At 40.1% G+C, this 20,786-nt stretch overlaps 1 protein-coding gene across 1 annotated transcript in view; it reads left to right on the plus strand.

Annotated features, from left to right (window-relative positions):
• Positions 1-20,786, plus strand: part of Ust (uronyl 2-sulfotransferase) — a 168,214-nt gene that overhangs the window by 99,813 nt on the left and 47,615 nt on the right. The window contains exons 6-7 of the mRNA XM_048800539.1: positions 12,924-13,021; positions 15,121-15,278. Coding sequence (XP_048656496.1) covers positions 12,924-13,021; positions 15,121-15,278 — 256 coding nt within the window. The remainder of the gene's footprint in view (positions 1-12,923; positions 13,022-15,120; positions 15,279-20,786) is intronic.

The raw sequence follows: 20,786 nt of genomic DNA on the forward strand, positions 1-20,786 counted from the left end.
TAGATGGACACAATAGCTTTATTTTATTTATTTTATTTTTATGTGGTGTTAAGGATCAAACCCAGTGCTTCACACCTGTGAAGTTCCACCACTGAGCTACAACCCCAGCCCCAAGGAAACTTTGGAATACCTCTTAATACCTGTTATACCTAGGTATGCAGAAATTATTAGAGTGACTTGAATTATTTTGTTGTTATTTATGGAGCCTTACTCTGATTCATGGATAGTTCATCTAAAAGGGGGAGGGAGCTCACTAAGAAAAAGAAAAGGCTAATGAATGGGATAGGGGTATTAACAGCCTTTAAAGGACAGGAATTTGGGTTCCCTTTGGTTGCTGAGTGCATGTGCCCTAAAACATCACTGAATATAATAAAAACATGAGAGAACATCCAGTAAGGAAGCGTGAGAAAAATCCCAAAGAGCTGTGTGATAAAGGGGCTGGGTTTTATGGCTTTTTCCTTTATACCAAAGGCATTGCTATTTCATTCCAGAGCAGAAATAATCCAGGGAGTAGGGCCAATGACAGGGTCAGAAATGAGGTCTCTAAATAGATTTCGGGTGGGAAATTGTAAAGGTGGAAGCCTGAGGATTTATAAAGATCTCCTCCCCACTGGAAAAACAGTCCAGGAAACTTCAAGAGGAAGTTTAAAGAGAAAGATGTGGCTCATTGGTGGAGTGCTTGCCTAGCATGTGCGAGGCCCTGGGTTTGGTCCCCAGCACCACAAAGAAAAATAAGAGAGACAGGCTATAAATGAATGAACAAAATGAACAACAAACTAGAATAAGGTAAAAAGAAACAAAAAAAAATGTGGCTGGGGTCACAATTATTTTCACAGTCAATATTTTTTTGAGATTTTTGTTTGTCTTCTTTTACTATACATTATGAGAAATTTTAAATATTCATAATAGAATATTTTGGTGAAGTTTCGTTACATAGACAATTCTTAGTCACTCATGAAACTAAGATCTAGAAAACGGAAATTTCCAGTTAATCTGGGGGGAAAAAATTCTGTTTACTTTCAACGCCTTTTCATTAAACTTATTGTGGGTGCACGGTGACCTTCTGAGTTGAAACTATAGGACCACAGAAATGAGAGGCCATGCCCCCGCCAAACAAAAATCCACAAACATGCTGTTTATGTCCTGGGTAACCAGAATTTGAAAGTGTGACTTTTGTGGTTTGTTTTGGGTTCTTAGGCCAAAACTATTAAGACTATTGGATGTGAAAGAAATAAAAAGAAATTCTGAACCTCTTCAGCTGGGAAGGCAAAAATCACCAGAATTATACAAGGCTAAAACAGTTTCTATGGCTTTCAGAAATTTGCAGAGCCCAAAGGAGTCATAAATAACTTTTATGATGTAAAATAGTTAAAGAATATACTTGAGTTCTCAGGAATTGCTGCCATTATTACACTCCAAAATTTCCTGTTTGTTGGGAAGATCTGGTTGAGCTTGATTTTTCTGGTCAGTACCCCTCCAGCAACCACTACACTGTACTGAGACCTGGCCTACCTGTGGGCATCTTCTAACAGGTGAAGTGAACAGATTTGGGGTCAGTGGTTCATTTCCCTCCCTTCATAATTAACTGTTAAGTAAAACATGCACTAGTCCTTCTGATCTCTGGCCTAAATTTTACAAGCATTTTTCCTTCTGGTATTATATTCAGCAGTCAAAATTTAAATATATTTCCATAGTTATAAAAAGATGGAAAAGGTTAAAAATTATACATTCCATAAGATCCAGCTGCAAGCCATTCAGTAAGATCACACTTGCCATCCCCCACATACAGAACAGTGAGCTTGTCCATTTTCTTTATGAACTGGGAAGGAATAAAGGATGGGCACACTCTAAACCTGACTTATTTTTAAGGGTGTCTTCCATTCCACTGATTATACATTTCCATGTGTAATCAGTGCTGCCCCCTGCAGGCAGAGGCTGCTGATGCCTGCTCCACCAGGGCAACACTTGGAGCTCTCTCAGCAGACTGCTGGTGGCAGGGATCCAGCCACCTGGCTCTTCCTGAGCCTAGAATCACAGACAACCAAGATGCAAAAATCACTGTTCCTCTAAGTGGAACCCACATCTGGAATTTGCCTTTTCTAGTGGGAAATGGGTTATAGGACACCTAATGGCATTTCAATTATGGAGATAACTACCAGAAAAACAGGCATCAACTATATCTTTACCTACACTACCATTTAAGTACTTTTTGTTTAGTGTTAGTACTTGTACTCTTCGCTTTACTCTACTCATAAATTTTTTATGTTTATTGAAAACGATACCATCACCTGAAAGGTTATATCAGACACCCAGATTCCCATGGTGATTTGCTAGGCCTAGCACAATTCAAATAAAAACTCCATCATCTTTGAAGGCTACTTTTATAGAACACCTGCCTGGCACTGAATGAGTACCATAATGAGGAAAAACGAATCTTCCAGAAATTTAGAATAGACTACCAATAAAGAATATGTAGGGCATAGATTCTGACTTTTGCATTCATGTCATGCTTTTTCAAATATTGGGACTTTTTGTAAATGAAATGAAAGATTGGAAGCAACACCTTATGGAAGAGTCACTACTGTGATACAACAGTATCTCACAGAGTCTCTGAGAAACAGCCTCCGAATCACACTGATGTCTGACAGTCTGTGCATTGCTATTTGCCCTCTGACATACAAAGCAGAAACACATTTCAGTAAGCATATGCCATGGCTGTGGCACAGATTTTGACATTTTACCAAGCTTCTTTCCTCTGGTTTAGCAAGTTACCTTACCTAGGTCCAAGGTCACCCATGCTTCTTGTCAGCTAAGGTTAACCACTGACAGACCTCACTCTAGCAAAACCTGTACAAAGCTCCCTGCAGTACAGTGGTTTTTATACTCCCTCAATCCCAAACACATCACAATTGTGAGTAGAATGTAAAAAAAAGGAAACTCAAATGAATAAGAAATAAGAGGATCTCAATACCTGAAGGAATAACAGAATGGGGAGCGGCGGTAAAGCCACAGGCCAGCTGGGCTTCAGTCCAGAATCAGATAGTGGTGGCCAGGAGTTGGATCCTGCAGGGTACAAGGGACTAAAGTTGCCCCTGCTAATGTGGGGCATACTAGGCTCAGTGCTTGAAACCAGGGCCCAAGTGGGAGCCATACTTCTCCTCACTGTCAAGCAAAGGAAGCTGAACATAACAGAAGCTTGTTCACTGCTTGGGACTGTGGCTTTTTAAGAGGCCAGAGACCTAGAGAAGTGGGGAAGCAAAACCACAGACTCATAACTAGTAAGTGAACCAAACTGTTTGCTGCTTTGTAATCATATCTGCAGCATTTTTATTGTTGCCATTGAATGGGATACATTTGAGACCTGGCTCTGGACTAAGGGCCCAGGAGTCTGGATAAAAGCAACCACAATACTGCAAGGGAGGGACAGATGGAAGAAGAAAGAGACAGAAAAAGGAAGGAGGCCAGGGCTGGAGGGGGGAATATGAATCTCCCACATAGATTAGCCTACAGACCAAAGATTCTAAAGCACATGAAAAAACCTAACACCAAAAAATACAGCAGCAAAATCTATTGGAACATGAATTTACTTCAGATGACTTTAAGAAACAATGTGACAAAGTCTTTAACATAAGATGTTTGAAAAGATAAAACAATAAATAACTTCCACTTCAAAAGAAAAAAAAACAGATAATTATAAAACAAAAATAGACATGAAACAAGAACATAAGAATATTTCAAAGGTAATCTTGACTCTTATAATGAAAAATATGGTCATTAAAATTTAAGAAATAGAGTAAAAGAGAACATTTGAGAATTAGAAATTAGACATGAGGAATTCATCAAGAAGATAAATCAGAAAGATAAAAATAGATGGATAGAAGAAGTACTTAAGAGATAAGGAAGAAAGATCATAAGATTCCAATAGTTAACCAATGGGATATCCAGAAAAAAGACTGGAAAAGAGGTAGGGAAGCAATATTTGAAGCAACTAAACGATGGAATGTTCTAAAATAAATGATGTTGATCTTTTGACTAAAAGTGTACCAGGAAAACTGGACAGAATAAACAAGTTAAATATATATCTGAGTACTTCATAGTGAACTGCAGAATATCAAGGAAAAGGAAGAGATGCCGATGACCAATGAAAATACCATATTAGATTGATGGCAAACTTCTCATTAACAACAATAGATACCAGGTGACAATGGAGTACTACCTTCAAATTGCTGAGAGAAAATAGCCATCAGCCTAGGATTTTATACCCAGCTAGATAGTCACCCCACAGATCTTTTCCAAACATAGAATTATGGAGTTTTCCACTTACTGACTTCACTAAAATGACTACTGAATTATGGGGAAAAGTACAGGAACCATAAGGTACAAGAAGCAGCAGTGAACAGAACCATTGATTAAAACATTCAAGTGTGATTCCTTAAACTTATGAGTAAAACAGTCAAGTGTTTAAAAAGTTGTGTGTTTAAAAAAAGATTAAAATTAGACAACAATAAGATGAGGTGGTTGGTGTTTAATAGTTAAAGGTGTTAAAATCCTCTGATTTGGAGTAGTACACAAAAAAATTGTTTCAGGCTTTATTAGAAAAAATTAAGTTGAGCTTAACACTAAACATTTTTGGACATTTTTTCATGTACTCATCTTTCTGACCATCTATTTATGAATGAATTTTAAAAGTTCTATGCCCTTCCTCAGAACTTTGCAGTAATGAAAGTATTTTAAGCTCCATTGTTTTTATTTTTTGAGCTGTCAGAATTATATAGCTGAAAAAAATCTTAGATTGTTAAAAATGCATGGGTAATTATGAAAAGAATAAAAATATAATCTTTAGTGAAATAGGAAAGTAGAGAGAAAGGGAAGGGGTATTATTAAAAGTTATTAAAGTAACGGAAGACATAAAAGGGAAAACAAATGCAGAGAAAAATAACAACAACAATGAAAAAACATAAGATGCACAAACCCAAGAATAATAATCATAGTAAAATTAAGTGATTAAACTCATCTATTAAAAAGAGAGTTTCGCTGGGCATGGTGGCGCAGGCCTGTAATCCCAGCAGCTCAGGAGGCTGAGTCAGGAGCATCACAAGTTGAAAGCCAGCCTCAGCAAAAGCGAGGCACTAAGCAAAATAGGGCTGGAATGTGGCTCAGTGGTCAAGTGCCCCTGAGTTCAATCCCCAGTACCCCCCCAAATAAAAAGAGTGTCATGTATTGTTTGTTGCAGATTTCAGCTTGAATTGCTTAAACACAGTGAACAAATGATTCTGACCTACCCAATATGAGAATCTCTGAAATGAAATTGTACTAGGTCATATTGTGATTTCATAGATTAAGCTATATTCAAAAATTCTAGTTGAAAAATTGAAGTTGGAATCCCAAATAAAGTTTCATTTCTAATTCACAGAATTAAAGAAATAACCACACTCCTCCACTTCCTTTTCCCTCAGTTCCTCCAACTCACCCCTGAATTCATTTTTTTAAATTTATGATTTTGTAAAGTTTATGTCCCCAATTTTTTTTTGCCAAGATGGACCTTCCCTTGTGAAGTGTTCTCCATTTTAATGTCCCACTTGGTACAGAATTTAGGGTGTATAATGGTATTTTAAGTAACTACTAGTGAGACTAACCTCTTTTTAAAGACATTCTTTGTGCTAATATTTCAGATATTATATGCAGAAAGAAAATGATCCTTAGCCAAAAACACTATAATTATGAGAGCTAGTAACTGATAATGTATTCCACGTTTACCTTTGAAAATGTCTGTACAAAACTGGGTTGGGTCCAGTGGTTTTAAACTAGAATCTGTAGACATTTATTTACCTAATAAAATAACCACACAGACTGGCAAAATCCTGCCTGCTTGGCAGCCCTTCCTGCCCTGGAGCTTGGAATGGCATTGGATTTGAAGGCTCAGAGAGCTGAATTCAGGAAGACAGTCCAGCGCCCCACCTGTGACTCCACCTGAAGGCCAGGCTGGTGTGCCCAGATGTTCATAGGACTTGTATCACCTCATAATTGATAATGAAAACTGAAACAATCAAGGAATTGAAGTGCTTGACAGTGTTCAATAGGATATTATAGACCAAAATTATAATAACTTAAATTTCTTTTCAATAAAAAATCCCATGTATATTAAAAGATATTTTTGGCACTGACAATATAGATACTACATAACATTTTATGCTTTTGTACACATAAGACACCTGCTCTTTCCCATGTTGACATGGGCTTGATACTGCTTTCTTGAAGGAGTAAGTGGGCAGGATAATAAATCAAAGGAGTGGAACACCTTTTCCAAAGGTGCTCTAATCACAGGAGCAAGCAGTCATGAGCCAGTCATTGAGATCAGGCTTTCTATAATCAGATTACCTGCTTGCGTAAGGCAGGCGCACAGGCCGGAATAGAGCCTGACATTCACATTGGAGCAGGCTGACACAGAGTGGCAGCAGGCAATAAATGACATAGTGATGGGCAGTGGCCCAGAGTCCAGGAGATGGTGCTGTTAAAGTTCATGCTCTTATCCGAGCCCAGTGACTGAGTGATATTCAAGAGTAAGATGATTCCCCAGGTAAGCAAATCAGAAGACCCTCTCTTAGAATCTAGAACTCAGGGTACTAAGGAAGCTCCTAAGACAGGCTCAGAAACAGACAGCCACACATGACCTCAGCCACTATCAGTGAGTAGCCAGGGGCCTGCGGCTGAAAAACAGGGCAGAAGTGGGGCAGGAAAAGGCCACACAGGCCACCCAAACGTCCTGAGCTGTTTGCCTGCCTGGAGTCATGATTTTCAAATTTAGAACTTTTGCATCAAATGAAATCTTGTACAAAGTTCAGTAATCAACCCAAGCATTAAATAAGATTTTGAGGCTAAAAAAGAAAAAAAGGGAATGTTTGGAATCTATAATTCCACATCTCAAACATAACCTTTATAAATAATTTAGATTTCTTCCAGTATAAAAAAAAAAGTAGTATCTATGTAATTTTGCCCTGGTTTTCTCAGATAAGAATTTTTCTTATAGTTATATATGCTTTATTAAACATTTTTTTCAATGACTATAATGATTTACAATCAAATATATCACATTTATCTGATCATAAAAATTCATATATAATTTCTGATGTTTTAAACAATACTATAATAAATATTTTACCATAAAAATGGAAGTTAGCCAACATGACTCCACATGCATCTTGTTATTATTAGGCGTGGCTCCCCACATTTTCTAGTCTCTATGAAATCATCATACTTGAGGTCCCCACATCACTTGAAAAGCACCAGAATCCCTTGACCTCAAGGCCAGACCATGTTCCACTGTTGTATTCATGTTATATATTAAAAGAAGTGCAAGGATGTTTCTGGAAAGCACCATTTACATCTTTCACAGGATCCTGCCCACAATCACCCTAAATGCTTAATAAATTTTATTGTAGTTAATAGAAAAGGGCCCACTGAAATCTAATGGGAACTGAGCTATTTTCCAGATTGATCCTCCTCAGTATCATTTCAGGATAAAAACTGGTACTACAGTTTTTCTTTAGTTTAATGCAATAGAAACATTAAATTCAGAATCTTGGAGTGCAGAAGAGGGGTTTTGAAAATGTTTGGTCAATATGTTTGCCTGTCAGGATTTAAGAGCTCACTGGATGAGGCCCTCAGTGAAGAAGGATACTATCTACAGTGCATGTACAGTGATACATCACTTATCCAGAAAGTCTTTATCTGCATTTCTGCCATCAGACACAGAGCCATAAACTCAGAAGTGTTATAAAGGACCAGAAAGCCACCAGAATAGAGGCTGCACATGTTAACCCTCCAACAACACACCTTGGGCTCACAATAGGGAGAGCAAGGTGTAATTTCACTAATGAAGCTGCTTTCTGGAGGGCTGTGTGGATAAGGGTTCTGAAGGGCATTTCTCGTGTCTATTAGAAGGAATGTGTCATCATTGATTCAGGCCTGACAGGAGCATGGAATGGGAGAACGAGGCTCTCTGGCCACCTGCCACTTTCCAGTCTATTAAGCCTCACTAAAAAGTCTTGCTCAACTCTTCTGGTTCTGGCTCAAAATTCTTTACAAGGCTTAAAAAGGGGCTTATGAGGCTGAGTGTGATGCAATAAAAGTTAGCTTAGCCCACGTCCACTCCACCTATCTAAATTGACTGACCCATCAAATTTGTACTCTGATTACCATGGTCTACCTGTGGGTCAAGGATTCAATACTGCCTCCGCGTCGTGAATGACAGTCATTTTTCTCTCTCCATTTCTAACACAACTGTCACAGCCAGCACTAGAAATTGTCCTTCATCATGTCCTTCACCGTTCAACTTTCTCTAATGTCTGCATTCTTAAGAGTGTGAAGATTGGCTCCCAAATCTATTTTAAATCCACAGTGGAAAAGTGCTTTTATGTCACAGTGTTATGTGGTTTTATGTAGAGAGTAAAATGAGATACAATAAATCAAAAGTTCCACAGTAGTGAATTCTGGTTGATTTTGCTTTAAACTTTTTTTTTTTTTTTTTTTTTTGTATTTTTGGTATAGCGTAAACAGCAAATTTCTGATTTCCATTATTTTTGACCTCTCTATTTTCTCTGTAAGATAGCTGGAGTATATACACAAGACAGTAATTTTAAAAGAAAAAAAAATTACAAGTAAATAGTAGAAAGGTCAGTAAAGTTAGAGGGAAGGGAAAGGGGGAAGGGAGAGGAAGGGAAAGGGGAAGTACTGGGGACTGAATTAGAGCAATTACATCCCATGCTTTCATAATTATAATCGTATTGTTCTGTATACCTTAAAAAAACTAATACTTCTTTTTAGAAAATTAAAAAATAAAAGACTATTGGACTCACTGGGAACAGCTTTTAAATATAAGCTAGAGGGAGAAAGAATGAAAACACTGCAGATGTAACGAAGAAGGCATAATCTGGAGTGGCAGGGGAAATAATTGGCCCACATGATTGCTAACCTTAGTCAAAGGTCCATGGGGCAAATGGGGCAATAATCTCATTGCACAGAGGCAGGATTGAGGCTATGACAAGGGGACATTTGCCAAGACTCCATGACTAGCGAGTGGTACATTGCCCTGATGTCTGATACTAACATCGGTGCCTTTCCCAACCCACCTTCCACGAAGGGGGAAGTGTAAGGGGCAAAGGATGAAAGAAGATATTTTGTTAACTTAAAAGAAGTTTTGGAACCAGAAATTACCACCTTTTCTAGATCTTTAGCACACCAAACCATTCTTAAAAGCTGGTTAGAGTAGTCTTGATTTGCATTTCTCTAATTGCTGGAGATATTGAATATTTTTTCATATATTTGTTGATTGATTATCTTCTTCTGAGAAGTGCCTGTTCAGTTCCTTGGCCCATTTATTGATTGGGTTATTTGGTTTTTTTTTTTTTTTGGTGCTAAGATTTTTTAGTTCTTTATATATCCTAGAGATTAGTGCTCTATCTGATGTGTGTGTGGCAAAAATTTTGCTCCCCAAATGTAGGCACTCTATTCACCTCACTGATTGTTTCTTTTGCTGAGAAGAAGCTTTTCAGTTTGAATCCATCTCATTTATTGATTCTTTTTTTTTAATATTTATTTTTTAGTTTTCGGTGGACACATCTTTATTTTATTTTTATGTGGTGCTGAGGATCGAACCCAGCGCCCAGTGCATGCCAGGCGAGCACGCTACCGCTTGAGCCACATCCCCAGTCCAGTTTAATTCTTGATTTTAATTCTTGCTCTATAGGAGTCTTATTAAGGAAGTCGGAAACTAATCCGACCTGATGGAGATTTGGACCTACTTTATCTTCTATTAGGCACAGTGTCTCTAGTTTAATTCCTAGATCCTCGATCCACTTTGAATTGAGCTTTGTGCATGGTGAGAGATAGGGGTTTAATTTCATTTTGTTGCATGTGGATTTCCAGTTTTCCCAGCACCATTTGTTGAAGAGGCTATCTTTTCTCCAATGTATGTTTTTGGCGCCTTTGTATATATACACAATGGAATATTACTCAGCATTAAAAGAGAATAAAATCATGGCATTTGCAGGTAAATGGATGGAGTTGGAGAATATAATGCTATGTGAAGTTAGCCAATCCCAAAAAACCAAATGCTGAATGTTTTCTCTGATATAAGGATGCTGATCCATAATGGAGTTGGGCAGGGAGCATGGGAGGAATAGACAAACTCTAGATAAGGCAAAGGGGAGGGAGTGTGGGGGAGAGGGAATGGGGGTAGGAAAGATGGTGGAATGAGATGGACATCATTACCCTAAGTACATGTATGAAGACACGAATGGTGTGACTCTACCATGTGTGCAACCAGAGATATGAAAAATTGTGTTCTCTATGTGTATATGAATTATAATGCATTCTATTGTAATAACATTTTTTTTAAAAGAGCTGGTTAATTTAGGGAACTTGTCACATGTGTCTACAGTTTCATAGCCTAAGGTTATGAAACCCTATGTTTTACAGAAGGGGAAAATAAGGTTCAGAGATGGCATGATTTAGCTAAGGACACTCAGCTAATTATTCACTGACCTGAGACCAAAACCCAAATTCCCTTGTAATTACCAAAACTATAAGAAAAAAAAATTGGGCCATTTTGGTTGAAATTTATTCTAATCTGTATATTTTTTTAAATGTGTAAATTTTAGAATTAATTCCAACAGAAGTGTTCTTTTTATGGTTTTGGCAATTAAAAGGATTATCATAATTATCTGCAATGTTCACTTAGACTATCTCACTGTTTTCCTGATGATGTGAGGCTTATGATAAGACCTAATCTTAACAGAGGGAAACCTGGGCAGGGGAGGGCATTGTAGGGTGTGCATGGCACATGCCAAGATCCGGGGCTAGGGCAGCATATCATAGATGAAATGCCAGCAGGCAGGTTGGCATGGAGTTTCCTCACTGTGGTGGCAATTTTAGAGAAAACTAAAGTCAGTCTTAATAGTTTTTTTGAACAATCTTACCCTTAGACGCACTTCATGAAAAGAAAGTGAAGTTGCATAATCATTTAAAAATACATGTAGAAGTTCAGTATTAAAAGGTGATTGTAAGGAAGGCTTACACCAGATTTTAAACTCCTTAGCACTGGGGGAAACGCCAAGTCCAGAATGGTTCCGAAAGACTGAGGGAGGGGCCTGTGGCAGACCCACACTGTGAGGGCTGCTGCTTGAGTCCACCAGGAAACTGAAATGGTACATGTTGAAGGTCTCAGTCCCAGTAAAAAGGACTGTGTGAGTGTCCAGGAGCAGACTCCTGATGGCCCTGGTCCACAACACAGCTTCTCTGTTGGTGTGGCTAAGCTGTGGGCAGCTGAACGCGTGGGATGTCTGCCTCCACCTGACGTCCCCTCTGAGCCATCTTTTATTTACATCTTTCTGTAGCATTTCCATAGCACAGGTGCTGAGGAGCACTGTTCATCAACATAATGTGCTCAGATGGAACTCTGAAATCCCCAGGGATGTGCCCTGGTCTAAGAGAAGGAGAATGGTTAATTGCACTTCTTAAACTAGGAATTTATGTCTTCCCCATAAATTGACCTTTGGAGGGCATCTGTGGATTCAGGAGGAAAATGGCCTCCTCAGTCCTCCCCCTCACCAACCAGCTGATGTCAACAGCGGTTCCTGGAGCCCCCAGGCCAGGGACTACATGTTCAGAGTCAGGGCAGCCTCAGGGAACAGAAGTGGTAGCTGCTTCCTCTCTTGCTCCTGGGTCACCACCCTGGCTCTCTCTTCTCCCTTTATGCCCCTCTTACTCTCTGTTGATGACAACTCTGCTTCCCACGGTAAACTCAAGTGCTGGAGTATACTCAAGTGTGCCTGTTGCCAATTCTGTTGATTCCAGTTGAATTTGCTGTTCTAATTGTGATTTACTTGGTACATGAACCCAAGAGGAGTGCAAGGGGAAGAAAGTGTTGTTTAAAAAAAAGTTGTATTTTTCTCATTCCTGGTTTGAGCTGAAAAATTTTTAATAGCTAATCGCCTGCCTCAATCAGACCAGAAACAGTGGCTTCCTTTGACTCCTAAATGCCACGGACTGTGTTTGGGAGTTATATTCACTGTCTTGCCAACACTGGCCCTGGAAAAACATCCACAGCTGTTTGGTTCCTGGGTGAATCGTGGTATCTTTTCTCCTTAGAAACACCTAAGAACCAGGCGCTTCTCATCTAGGCCATCTAGTGTGGTCTGCTTGAAAATACTGGACTGTGAACTCTGCTAGCCACCTCCCCCAAGACATCTCAAGCTCATAACTTTAACAGGGACACCAAGTTCGACGTCATGTCAGAAGAGAAAATCCAGGAACCACACTGCTGCCTTTGAAAGTGAGAGAATGCTCCTAGACACACATCTTGTCACTTTCTAACCAAATAAAAGCTTAGAAATCATTTTGCAGCCCCTCTGAAATTTGCAGGCCCTTCATGAGACTATTGCGGATACTTAATCATTGTTGGTTAAATGTGTGGTTACATAGGGAATCTCATTGCTCCAGGCCATACTGGCAGGTAACTAAGTCAAATCTCATTAAGAACTAAGTTATGCTAAATTTATTAAGTGCCAACTATGCACCTACTGGCTGGCTAGTAACCGCTGGGGTCCTAGCTGATCACGTGGGTAGATTGTTCTCACAATGCTTGTGATCCAGCCCACAGCCTTGGAGCCCCCTGGAGGGGCAGAGATGCAGTGTACTCAACTGAATGGGCACCCTCTGAACTGGCCTGGGGCCATATGTGTACCTGGTCAAATAAACCAGGTGTTGGGAGGCGAGAAGGAAGTTTTCTCAGGAGGTCTGTGAATTCTGTGCACCCCCTCAAAGCTTGCCCGTGCAATTTAAGTATTCATTTTCCTTCCAGTGTGTGGCATTTGAGGAACCACTGCGTAGACCATGAGGCATCTCACTGCTGTTTTCTCTTGTAGGATATCAATGAGTGCATTCTTGAAAACTACCCTGAGTGTTCCAACCCCAGGTTATTTTACATCATTCCGTATTTTTGTGGACAGCATCCCAGATGCAGGTAAAGACAAACACAGGCGCACAGCATGCTCATGTGACAAGGCCAGGGACTTACCAGACTGGCTCTGTGGGACTCTTCTCTATCCTACCCTCTCGACCTTCTGGAACACGGTTCATATTTACTATTGCTCCTCGTTTGAGACTCTGACAGAGGCCTCTAAGCCACCATGGACAGCTGTGTAACTAGAATCCTTACCAGGCCCTTTTTTATACCTCGTTGTCACCACTCAGCCCACGAGATAGGGGCACTTGCTCCACAGTGGTGACTGTACTTAACCAACCACTGTCCCTGTCATGTTTCCTGGGTCTAAAACCCTGGAAATCTACACCCAGAATTCGATGGTGTCTCTCTCATGAAACAGATAATAGAAAAAGAGCAGTGGTCCCGCGAGCCCCCCTGGAAGGCCCGGCTGCTTTAGAAAGTGACTTACACAGAGCCAGCACCCTCAGAGTGTGTTGTGCCATATCCTGCAGAGCCTCCCTGGGGAATTTGTTCAGAACCCTCAACTAATCACAGTCTCTGAGGCAGGGTGTGGGCATTCCTGACTGCCTCTGAGGCGGTTCCGGTGTAGCCACAGTGGAAAGCCTTGGACTGGGACTGGACAAATGTCTAGCTAAAGAAACAGTTGCAGCAGGGGACCACAATCTTTGCTTGGTGGAACATAAAGACTTTTACCAGAAGAGACATCATCCCCCAAAGGGAGTCTTGATTAGAGCATCCTTGTGGCCCTGAAGAGGCGAGGGACAACAGCTGGTCCTAGAGTGCAGCCCATTCATGGCACTTTGTTGCTTGTGCTGTGAATCCTGCTTAATTATTGGACGTGTCTTGCTGCTGCATGGTTTAGCTCCGGTAGTGCAAGAGTTTGCTGAATTCTGGGCCCAGCCACTGTCTGTCCTCCGCATCATCACACACATCCTGAGCTCAGGCCCCCCACCACACACGTGCACCCAGTAATGAACACTTTCCAGCTCATCCTTGTTGCCTCAGATGCTGGGAAGAGTTGGGACCAGATGACTCACTTTCTGATCACAGTGGACATATTTATTCAAAGAACCATGATTCTAACTCCCTAAAATATTTCTCAAATTGTCCATTTCCCAACCTTGGGCAGAGTGCTCATGATGCCTTACCTGGGCACACTAGTAATGCTTTTCAAAACTTTCAAACATTATCTTCTTCAACCTTATTGATTCTGTAGGGGTAGATAAGGGTTATTATTACCATTTTTCAAAAGAGAACTTGGCTTGCTCAAGTTTCTCCAAGTGGTAAATGGTAGCCAGGCCTAGAGCCCAGCTTCTGGGCTCTTCTTGCTTATATAAATGTTGGCTCAGAGGCTTAGAAATCTGGCCTACAAATGAGATTATGCTGTTTCCCTTCTGTAATTAATAATTTTTTAAGAAAAGTTTTTCTTTCAATTCTTTAAAAGAATAAGACAATTAGCAGGCATGACTGGATGCTTGTTTTGATTTCTTTAGAAATACAGTGTCAGTAAGTTTCATATTTCAAAACATCAAACTTCTTTATTGTTTGCCGCAGTCCGGCTGCAGCAAAATAACGGGGGGGGGGGGTGACAAACAACTTGTGTAGATTGATACAGCAGGAGTAGGAGCCGTTTATTGCAGGACAGGAGCAGTATTTATACATTCCACACAGCTTATCTAATTAGCATAAACTAGATACATCAGTCAACCAATAAGGAATCTCCACACTTAATGGCTCCCTGGTGTTACTTCACAAACCACTCCCTCCGGCATTTTGCCAGGCACCATCCAGACTTGTTTACAGACTCTAACATTTCTCTGGCAAAATGCCAGGAGCCATCCTGACTTGTTTACAGACTCTAACACTAAATGCTCATGTTTATATTTGTCTTTCAATATATATGTAGGCTAGGCTCACTCGGTTCAAAGACCTGGACCTTACACACAGGTGAAAATGAATGAAGAAGGACTAGCCAAGGCTGCACCCGGGCTGGTCCTGGAAGGAAGAGGGATTTGCAATTACACAAGCCAGGGTGGGAGGGTAGGAGCTATCAGCTTTCTGTGTGTTGTTGCTGCCTTGCAAAAACAAATCTTTGATTAATTTTCATCTCCATAAAGGGAGCCTGGTGAGTGGGCCCTCGAACGCGCAAAGCTGAACGTGAATGAAAACTTCCTGCTCGTGGGGATTCTCGAGGAGTTGGAAGATGTGCTGCTTTTACTGGAAAGATTTTTACCTCATTACTTCAAGGGTGTGCTCAGCATCTACAAGGACCCAGGTAATTCCACCCCACACAAGCCCTTCCCCAGGGAGGGTCTGTCTGTTTTCAAGGGTTAAGCACCTTGAAAAGGTCTTGGAAATGGAGGAGTGGCATGATCTCTGTGTTCCCCTGGCTTGCAGAGGAAGGTGAGAAGTATGAGCTGTTGATTCTAAAACCCTGAGCTCAGGTGCAAACACAAACTCACCATGTTTAAAGTCTTGATGTTTCCATTTGCCCCCACGGAAAACAAAACCAGCAATATTCTCCATCAGCCTTGTCCTGAGCATGTTGCTGGGTGAACAAGTGGGTCACCGTTACACAGCCACAGTCTCTGGATGGAGAAGCATGTTGGGGGGAAAGAGCCATCCACATCATGAAGGAGCTGTGGCCCAACTGCCATTGTGGGAGGCACTCTAGCTTCTAAAATTCCAGCAACAGAACAGATAGAGCCGCAAATTGAAAACACAGTTAAGAGTTTATTATACCTGAGTGATTTGCAGGCAGAAGCAAGAAATGGGAGGTGGCAAAGCAGTTACAAGGGTGGCCCATAGTGTCACCGTAAAAATTATAATGCTCAGAAACCATCATTTTTTCCTCATTATTTAACTTGGAAAAACACACAATGTTGCTTGTTTCTTCCCTATGCTCATTAACCCGTAGCTGCCACAAGCAGCCTGTTCACTGATCTATTGATGGTTTTGTCTTATGCTGAGGTGGGAGATGGCATTCTGCCTGTAAAAGTAAATAGCAGTCAGAAGACACCCAAAGGCAGCAGACACCCCAGCAGGGACTACAGACCTTGCCTGTGTACACCCTGGAAGGTTCCAAGGCCCAGGTAAACTAGTCTCTGCCTGGAGGAGCCTAGGTCCTATTGCCCACCATCAGCAGAAGGTTCTACCTTAGTCTCTAAAATCCCATTCACCTACATGATGAACAGGCAGGAAACCTCAAGGTGTGCCCAGTGGGTGTGTCTTCTCAGCAGGAAATGTGGTTTGAATACTAGAGGCAAAATAAACCTTAAAAAGCTAGTTTTGGAAATGTAAGTCCTCTTTTGCCCTCTCAACTGCAGGCAATTTAAGAAGTTTATAAAATTTAAGTAGAAAGAACCTAGAGAGCCCTGCTGTGTCTGATTTTTAGCTCATTGTGCAAGGAGAGGTCTTACCCTTAACTGGATTCCGTTGAAGGTAAAAGGTTTGCACAAGCCATGGTTCTTTTCCACCTTTGGTTTTATCTTTTATTGTGTGTGTGTGTGTGTGTAAAATATACATTCTGTGTTTAATAAACAGTATGAGATCAAGGGATGACTGAATCTTGGTAACACATCATTATCAAATAAAAATGAATGCTGTCTCATCCCAGTGTTTGGGGAGAGTATTAATAAGTCACCATGAGGGTCCCCTTCTATATCACAAAGCATCAGCTATCCTGGGATCTGAGGCTGATAGACTTTATAAGATGCATGATCCAGCACATGGGTACAGACCCGATGACTTAGATGAGGACATATGGGTCATGGTGCTTCTTAAATATGTATAAACCACCCAGAGGGCCCACTTACCTGGCTGCTGTCGGGACATTTCCTCCTGACTTCCTACTTTCTCCATTTAGTATGTGGCGTTTGAGAAACTGTGGGCTTCATCCTGTGATCCATCAGTGCATCAGATTAGAAAATATTTCTGAAAAATTGGATCATTATTAGCTCTTTCACCTTCAGCCACAATCTTTCCACCTATAAATTAAAGCTTTTACCCTGGGAGTTTGGTAAACTAGTGTATCAAATACCCTGGAGAGAACAAGGGGCATCTGGTTCTGCGCAGCTGGTGAAAAGCTTCCACAGTCTGGGCAAACACAGCACAGCTGTTCCACCAGTTAAAACAGTCCAGTCTTCCCTGCTGCCTTCGACCTATGCTTGGCGGCCCAGTCCTCCCCACTTTCCAACAATGAAGTGGCAAAAGGAGTGATTCGTGGCAGAGGAGGGGTCTTCAGGACCCCCATCCCACTGCTCTGAATTTGATTCCTGTTGGAAGTGGTTGTTACATATTTTGAATATCACCTATCACTCTCTGGGCTCCCACAAAGCATGTGCACCACAAAATGAACCTTGGACTTGAGACTGTGCTCTGTGGTCTCTTGGGTATCTTCTTCTGATACTTACTGAACACCAAGCAAGTCCATGGTCTCTGTCAGGAAGAGTTTCTGTGTCTCCGAGGCAGAGGACCCAGAAATGAACCTGTGCACTTGGTCAGCTTTTCAGTATATCTTAGCATCTGCAAAGACGAGGCACCTGTACTATTTTCTCATAGCCACAAATTATCGAGTTGGTATCAACTAGATCAAAGGAAGAGTAGCTGCATCTTGTTCACACCTCAGCACCTCATCTGTGCATTTTAAGTCTTATCTCTCACATCACCCTTAACACCATTGCTCTCATACTTTATTAAAGCATTTTAGTGGCTCAGCTGTAGAGCATTTGCCTAGCATGTGTAAGGCCCTAGATTCTTATCCCCAGCACTGCAAAAACAAAAATTTTAAAAAAATTATGATTAAGTAGGCAGAGAGCCCAAAGAAAAAAAAAACCTAAAGTGTAAGATATTGAGGGATCTTGTGACCCTTAATTATTATAAATTAACTGACCATCTGAAAAATTGAATTAATATGCAAACTCTCTACTGACCGTTTTTCTCTGGTGTTTGTCCTTTTATTGGGGGAAAATGCAGGTGTGTATTGATTTTTAGTAATCCCTCTCCAGCAATACTACAACATGTACACCAGTCTCATTATTGAAGAAAAAGTACTACTAGCGGTGATTATCTAGGGAACTAGTAAAAATAGCAATGTCTGTTACTCAAGTGGGTTTTCATTTATTTTAGATGAGAATGGTATTTATTACTTCTTACAAACTAGTACTGCTTGTTCCAATTAACTCACCATTTCAATAAGTTAATGAACTTCCTAAACAATAACAGCTTGACTGTCCCCGCTCTGCTTTTCATTTCTTGTAGAAAGATATGCTGGTGTCAAAAATATTTGAGACCTAGTCTTTTAGAAATTTTTAAAATTATTTTATATTAATGTTTGCATTTTGTGGAGACTCAGCTAGTTTATCTCAGAAGTAGTTTATGACAGTAAGTACTTAGCATGAAATAAAAATTAAAATTTTAGCATGATAGACAATCAGTAGACTATGCTCAGGTGTTTCTTACCATCCACGGGGCTGTTGCTGATAACAGGGCAAGTGTGGTGGAGTAAATACACAGAAAACTCTGCCCAAGCCTGGATATTAGTTTGAATTAGCGAACCAGGGCCCAAACAGACTTTACTAGGGAAGGATGACTTCCCACTAATACAAGATCTACTATTCTATTTTTTTATTGATTAATCTCCATTGTATTTTCTCATTACTTCTTTCCCCTCCCAACCACTACTTTAAAAATGAGTAATTGAAGCCAGCCTAGAGAAGTCATCTATTGAAGTGTGGGAAAAAAATAACCAGAAAGACTCATATGTTTCTGAGCTCTGAGTATTAGTGTATTTATAAATATTTTCTCTTCTTAACTTTTTTTTTGAGTGGGGGTATTGGGGATTGAACCTAGGGGTGCTTGACCACTGAGCCACATCCCCAGCTCTTTTTTTATATTTTATTTAGAGACAGGGTCTCACTGAGTTGCTTAGGGCCTTGCTAAGTTGCAGAGGCTGGTTTTGCACCCACAGTCCTCCTGCCTCAGCCTACTGAGCCACTGGAATTACAGACCTGTGCCACCATGCCCAGTTCTCTCCCTAACTTTTAAAAATTGGCATGCTATTAGCTACCAAAATTTTTCTTAGTCATGACTTTAAGGAACTAAAACTGCAGTAAGGGTACAGGCCAAAATAAACAAAATAATGAAAGACAAGGAACATGTGAATGTTTGTAATAAGAATAGTCATGTGAACATCCTTCTATTAAGCCCTTGACTTGGCCAGTAACCAAGCCATCTTGCTTCAATAGTGCCACCTAGCATATACACATGGAACTGTATGATCTAATATTAATCTTTACATTCCTCCTTCCTTGAGAACTTGAAAATTCATGTGTCCAATCCTCTTACATTGTATTTTAAATACTTTAAGTTATTAGTATTACATTAGTATTAATTTTTAACTTATTTCCACTGCAGATGTAAACATTGATGCCACAGTAGAAAACTCACTAGATATTTATAGGCTGCACTGTAAATTGTTAAAGGAACAGTGTGTAACCAATTCCAAAAGAATGGCTAATTTGCAAACAGATAATCAACTTGCATACTTAAATTAATCTGTATGGTGAGTTTCTTTAAGTAGGGTTCTATTTTTATTTTAAGCAAAGCCCTAAAGTTTCAGTTCTTTGAAAAACTTTTCCATACCCAAAATTACATTGCTTCAAAACGCTCCTATTGAATTATTAACCTTAGTCCAGCAGGTGGCAGCATCTCTCCATTTTTTTTCCAAGGAAGTGCCAATGGTTTCCTAATACAAACTCAGGCTGGAGTTTACATAATGGGTGAACACACATGTACAGCCATGACTGTAGGTGTGAGTGTATGTGTGTGTGTGTGTGTACATATATACTAAAGAAAGATTCTGTATTTCATCATTTCTATTTTTATTTCCCACTTCCTATTGCTTTTAAGCTAAAACAAAAACTCAAAAATACTCTGGAACCTCAAAGATACAGTAACAGCCAAAAGAAATTCAAATTAATCAAGTTGTTTAGAGAACACACTTTGCTATTGATTCATCTACTATCCACATTTTCCACAAGCTTTTTATGGAGGCACATCCTGAGCTCAGATTCTAATAATGTTGGCACTGAATTGTGTGTGTGTGCATGTGTGTGTGTGTGTGTGTGTGTGAGAGAGAGAGAGAGAGAGAGAGAGAACATACATTCATATTCAAACAACGAAACTCCTTATTATACAGCAGTCATATCTGCATAAATAATTGTGGATCGCAAAACCAGTGACAGTTCCTAAGTAATAATTATTTGCATAGCAATTGTCAATTTGTAAATAATTTTCATAGAGATGGTCTCATTTGAATCTTAAATGAATCCTCTGAAGATGAAGTAGCAAATATTCTTTTCTCATTTTTTAAACAAGGAAGCCAAGCTTCAAAAAGGCTCAACACTTGCCCACAGTTACCAAATCCCATACAACAACACTACTGTCTTAAGTGATGGAAGTCACATTCAAGCTTCTGTTCCCAGAACTACCACAAGACATCACAAACTTGTTCCTCTCTAAAAATATTCTTCATATTTAGTTACTATTTCAGAGGTTTATGGGTAATAACAATTCATAGTGCATGTTGCATTTGAGGTGGAATCATAAACATAAAATCTATAGGTGGTCTCTATTCAGTAAGAAACACACGTTCAGAAATCATGCTTGGGGCTGGGCATGTAGCTCAGTGGTAGAATGCTTGCTTAGTATGTGCAAGGCCCCAAGTGATCCCCAGCAATGAAAAGGAAAAAAAGAAAGAAAGAAAGGAAATCATTATAGATCA

This window comes from Marmota marmota, unplaced genomic scaffold, assembly GCF_001458135.2.
Source record: "Marmota marmota marmota unplaced genomic scaffold, marMar, whole genome shotgun sequence".
In the NCBI taxonomy this organism is placed as follows: Eukaryota; Metazoa; Chordata; class Mammalia; order Rodentia; family Sciuridae; genus Marmota; species Marmota marmota.